At 39.1% G+C, this 6,367-nt stretch overlaps 1 protein-coding gene across 1 annotated transcript in view; it reads left to right on the top strand.

Moving 5' to 3' along the window:
• Positions 1-6,084, top strand: part of LOC127160769 (protein NYNRIN-like) — a 19,186-nt gene extending 13,102 nt beyond the window's left edge. Inside the window, exon 2 of the mRNA XM_051103421.1 lies at positions 4,463-6,084. Within this exon, the coding sequence (XP_050959378.1) occupies positions 4,463-4,863 (401 nt within the window). The 3' untranslated portion in view covers positions 4,864-6,084. The remainder of the gene's footprint in view (positions 1-4,462) is intronic.
• The last annotated feature ends 283 nt before the right edge of the window (positions 6,085-6,367 follow it).

Raw genomic sequence — 6,367 nt, forward strand, 5'->3', positions numbered from 1 at the left:
AGCATTTCTGACCATGCATTCGTTTAATGACCTGAGATGCAGAAAAACGCTATTGGCTATCTTAGAAGTCCTTAACTAAGCGTTTCATGCTTTGATCTTCTAACTAAATTTGATATGCATAAAACTTCTAACACATCAAGAAGTGTCTTTCTGCATTGCAAATAACATTCCATTCATGCATGTGAAATATTTTTAATATGGGTCAGCTTTATTCATGAAACTGCTTAAACTAACATTTTCTGGCTGAGAAAAGACGTTTTAGAGCATTTCTGTTTTATGACCATGCATTCGATCATTTTATGACCAGAGATGCCTAAAAACACTATTGGCTGCTTAAACTAACGTTTTCATAGAAGCATGCCTTAAATAAGCATTTCTTAAATGCATTTGAGGCTCTAACTAAATTTTATATGCATTAAACTTCTAACACATCAAGAAGTGTTTTTCTGCAAATAACATTGCATGTGAAGAATTTTTAACATTCCTTTCATGCATGTGAAGAATTTTTAATGTGGGTCGATCTTAGAGAATTCATAGCTTTCGCCAAAATCATGGAATGTTAGGGATGCCCAGAGAATCCTAATGGGGGAGAGGCAGCTTCCAATTTTAACAACCAATGCAACCCAAGAACCTGTATTAGATATTGAAATAGAAGGGAAAACAATACCCGTTATGCTTGATACGGGAGCTATGTATAGTTGTTTAAAATCAAATTATGCCTCACACCTCCCCATGTCTGGGAAATTTGTAAAAACAGTAGGATTCTCGGGACAAACACAGTTAATTCCCATGTCAGCTCCAATCTGCCTAAAAACAAAAACCAAAAGTGTGACCATGCCTATCATTTGCTAGGAAGAGATGCATTATGCAAATTGGGGTTAAAAATTTGGTGTTCTACAGATGGGGTGTATGTAGACATGATAGGAACTCAACTGATGATCTCTGAGCCAAAAGCAAATGTGTACTGGATAGGGCAGATAGAGGATGACGTGAGGAAGACAATTGATAAGTGGGGTAGATTCATTGAAGCACAAATTCCTGAATCACAGCTGCCCAAGTCAGAATTTCACTGTACAATGAAATATGACCCCATGAGAAATGCAGACATAGAAAAGGACTGGCTAGAAGGGACTAAAGAACAGAAAATTGAAATGATCTCTCAATACATCATAATAGGTAAGCAAGGAGCAGCCTTGAAAATTGCTGAAAATGAGTTCATAAACAAATGGTTTGATGTAGATGATTCTGTGCCACATATATCTTTATATGTAGGGAAAAATTGGGAAGCAAAGGATCTAGGACCAATGATGAAAAAAGCTGCACAATGTGAGTGGGAGACTACAATAAATCCATTGATTTTCCATTCTGCTGATAAAAATTACATAAAAATCTTGTGTGGTACATCCTTGCTAGGTACGCCTCAGGAAATAGTCATTAATCAGAAACAGCAAGTACAAATGATGTCAGCCCCAGAGCTAGAAAGTACCACTGCTAAACTTTTACAGGAAGTTGAACATCAAGTACCAGCTGAACTATGGTCGCAGCATGAGACAGATGTAGGGTTAGTGAAGTCAGCCTGCCCAATACAAGTACAACTTAAGCCAAATGCACGCCTTCCTAGGAAAGGACAATATCCCTTGAGCCAAGAAGCCGAATTAGGTATAAAGGATACAATTGAAGGACTTGTTAAAGCCGGAGTGTTAATAGAAACCAACAGTTATTGCAACACTCCTATCTATCCTATACTTAAAGCAAACAAAACTAAATGGCGTCTTGTACATGATTTAAGAGCAATCAATGACATAGTAGAAGATTGGCCAGCTGATGTTCCTAACCCACACACGCTGCTAACAAATGTTCCTCCTGATGCCAAATATTTTACGGTAATTGATCTTTGTTCTGCATTTTTCAGCATTCCAGTGGCAGAAGAAAGTAGATACCTGTTTGCATTTACATATGCAGGTAAACAATATTCATATGCCCGCCTGCCCCAAGGGTTCAAGCACTCGCCCCATATATTTAATCAAGTTCTCAAAGCTGATTTAGAAGATCTATTGCTAGATAGCACATTGTTACAATATATGGACGACCTAATCCTGTGCTCAACATCACGAGAACAATGTCATAGGGACTCCATTAAGGTGCTTACAAGATTAGCACAAGGGGGTCATAAAGTATCTAAAACCAAACTGCAATATTGTCTGCCACAGGTTGAATACTTAGGGCGATTAATTTCCTATGGCACCAAGGCCATAGCCCCAGCTCATCTAGAAGGCGTAAGTAAAGCACCATTGCCACAGACAGTAGGCCAGATGATGACCTTTTTAGGGATGACAGGCTTCAGTAGTGATTGGATAGAGGACTATGCTGTGAAAACAGCTCCATTGAGAGACATCATGAAGCAAACAGGGCTACAAAACACGAAAGCCCCATTAGCATGGCATGCAGATGCCTTAATGGCATTTGAGTCCATTAAGAAAGAGTTACAAAAGGCACCTGCATTAAGTACACCTGACTATACCAAGCCCTTCCACCTGTACGTGGCTAATAGGGCTGACGGGTATGCATCAGCTGTATTAATGCAGGAAACCTGTAGTGGTAGGAAAAAACAGCCAATAGCCTACTATAGCACTAAACTAGACAATGTAGCGCAAGGATACCCACCCTGTTATCAACAAGGCCTTGCAGCTGTACATCAGGTATATGAAAAAGCAGCAAGAATAACTATGGGATACCCAGTTATCATTTACACGCATCATAAAACGGCAGAGTTAATTGAGCAAGGAAAATTTGTTTTAACTCCAGCCCGTATTTTAGCGTATAATTTGCTACTTACATATCCTGATATTACAATTAAGAGATGTAATACTGTTAATCCAGCCGAATTAATTCCATTGGAGCATGAAGGTAAACCACATGATTGTGTAGCCAATTCCTTAGCGTTCACCAGGTTACGTCCTGACCTTGAGTCTGTCCCAATTCCTGAAGCAGAAATTTCTTACTTTGTAGATGGATCCAGTTTTAGAGATCATTTGGGAATCCATACGGGATATGCAATAGTAAGAAAAGATGGAGATAATTTTGTGCCTGTAATATCTCAACACTGCACACAGCCATGCTCTGCTCAATTAGCAGAATTAAAAGCCCTTACAACTGCATGTCAATTAGCAGAAGGACAGACAGCAAACATCTTTACAGATTCTGCATATGCTCATGGCGTGTGTCATCTTTTTGGAGCAGTATGGAAACAGAGAGGTTTTAAAAAGAGTGATGGAACCCCCATACAGCATGCTGAGCAGATAAGTCAACTAATTTCTGCTATGATGTTACCAAAACGAATAGCAATCATCAAATGTCAAGCACACAAAAAAGGAAATGACTTTGTCATTAAAGGTAACAACATAGCAGACTCTGAAGCCAAAAAGGCCTCTGGGTGTCAGATAGCTATAATAGCTCCAGAAGTAATTATAGAACCACACCCAAGCTTAGATGACATTATACGAATTCAGCAGCAAGCAGGCCCATACGAGCAATCTATGTGGCATCAAAGAGGAGCAACAAAAGATTCTCAAAACATTTGGCGTTCACATGAAGGCCATATTGTGGCACCCACCTCACTTTTGAACATCCTTATCCCAGATGCTCATGGGTTTGACCATTGTGCAAAGGGGGAGGTAGTAAGGAAAATTAAAAAACAAGGTTATTGGTCACCATACTTGTATGCAATGGTATCAGAATTTTTGTCTTCCTGTGAAATTTGTGCCAAGTATAATGTCCGAAAAGGGATAACAACGCCAATAGGGCATATACCCGTGCCAGAAGGTCCTTTCAAACACTTGGTGATGGATTATGTGGATATGATAAAACGAGTACAAGGCAAAAGATACATGCTTGTTGTTGTTGACAGATTTAGCCGTTGGGTAGAAGCAGTACCATCAGCAGATGAAGGGGCAGGAACGGTAATAAAATTTTTGACAAGAGAAGTGTTTCCCAGATTTGGGATCCCATCAGTAATAAGTTCAGACAATGGATCATCATTTATCCAAAAGACTTTGAAACAAGTGTTGCAACACTTAGGAATAAAACAAAGACTAGGATGTGTCTACAGACCCCAGGCTCAAGGCATGGTGGAGAAAATTAAATGGGATTCTCAAGTCCAAAATCAACAAAATATGTGCCAGTACTAAACTTAATTGGGTCGATGCTTTGCCTCTCGCACTAATGAGCTACCGCATGCAAACTAACAGAATTACACATCTAACACCGCATGAAATGCTTACTGGTCGACCAATGCCTGTACCATACAGCAGAGGCCCTTACAAAGGACCCCCATTAGAACAACTACAAATGGAATTAAGATTGTACATGAAAAAACTAACTGCTATCCATAAAGCTATTTGTGTGCAGGAAAAGAAAAGAGAGCCGTGTGAGGAGACAGAGACAACAAGTCCAGTCGTTCCAGGTGACCAAGTCTATCTAAGGGTATTCCGAAGAAAATGGAATCAACCAAGAAGGGAAGGACCCTATAAAGTGACAGCCGCAACTCCAACAGCAATCCAGGTAGAAGGAAGCAACACCTGGTACCATCTGAACCACTGCACAAGAGTTCCTAAACCTAAGGTCAGAGAAAGCAGACACGAAACAACTGAGCAAGAGAATCAGCCGGTGAAGGACAAAGAAGGGCAAAATGGGGCAAAGGAAATTGAACAAACTAATGAGAATAATGACTCTGACAACATGTCTGATCATCCTATGCTCGTCACAACTTCAAACCACAATCAACACCACTACTCCAAACCCCACAACTCAGACTCTCAACCACACTTCCCTTCCATCAACTTTTCAACCCTCCACGAGACCTAGTAACAACTCGATTTCAATTACAGGAGAACCAGGACTGTATGGAAAACAACGTAGAAACAGCGAAGAAACTTACAGCATGTATGAGGGTGATGATAAACTAGATGTGTTATGGGAAACTGCTCAAAGTAATCAGTGGTACGAGTGGGCAACTTTTACAACAATGGAACTAAAGAAAAAAGATTGCCTATTCTGTTCTAAATCACCAATGAGCCAAGTGATAGTAGTCCCTAATCCATTCACTTATGAACATTGTGCTATATTCAACAGAAACTTTTGTCATTTAGGAAGAGACTTCAGGCCTCATTGTCCAGCTGAGTGTCTAGGCTCCCTAAGCAATGCTAAACAAAAACCATTTCTACAAGCATATACCTCGATTGAGAGCTAAATGTAAAAGCTTAGATATAACTGAAGATTTGAAAATACAAGTCGATCAAGTAGAGATTCCACTATGGTACACCATAGACTACAGCAAAGAATATGAGTGCTTTGTTAACCCCACAGGGGTTGTAAATGTGGGACAATTCAAAGGGAAATGCAGTGTCATTTGGAATATAGATACAGCAATATTTCGAAGTGTTGATGATTCTAGAGATTTTCCACCCCTTCGGGCATCAGGAATGAGGAAAGGCGAACAAATTTGGCCAGCTAAAACCTGTAAAAATCAAACTATATCATTACCTAATGCAGACCTATATAAGGACCAAAGTATAGCATTAGCCGATTTTTTTTGGATGTGCGGAAAAAGGAAACTTTTGTCTGCCCTACCATTAGGATGGAGAGGTAAATGCACGAGAGTACGATTAGTGCAAGAACTCCATATAATAGAATGGGATTCAAAATCCTCATTAGGGAGAAATGAAACAATTAATCACAGAGTTAAGAGAAATTATATACCAGATCCTAAAGTATATATAGATTCAATAGGTCAACCCAGAGGTATACCGAATCAATTCAAAGCACGAGATGAAGTCAAATCAGGTCTTGAATCAATATTCATTTGGATTTCACAAAATAAAAATACAGAATGGATAAATTACATATACTACAATCAACAAAGGTTCATTAATTATACCAACGAAGCATTAATTTCTTTAGGAGAACAATTAGATGCAACAAGTAAAATGACATGGCAAAATAGATTAGCCCTTAATTGGATGCTAGCTGACAAAGGAGGGGTATGTGTCTTATTTGGAGACCAATGTTGTACCTATATCCCTAATAATACAGCACCTGAAGGAACATTCACAAAAGCCATGGCTAAACTTAAAGAATTACAAATAGAGATGGCAACTAATGCTGGAAAAGACGAAAAAACATGGGATTGGTTTAATTTAAAATTAGGATCATGGGGAGCATGGCTAGCAAAATTAGGAATACTCTTGGGAGTGACAATCGGAATAGGAGGATTACTATTCTGCTGTATACTACCATTATTAAAATCCCTAGTTATCAAGGCCACAGTTAAACAAATGGACATGTCAAGGTATCAAGATGATGAAAAAAA

The sequence above is a fragment of the Labeo rohita genome, unplaced genomic scaffold (assembly GCF_022985175.1).
Source record: "Labeo rohita strain BAU-BD-2019 unplaced genomic scaffold, IGBB_LRoh.1.0 scaffold_451, whole genome shotgun sequence".
Lineage (NCBI taxonomy): Eukaryota > Metazoa > Chordata > Actinopteri > Cypriniformes > Cyprinidae > Labeo > Labeo rohita.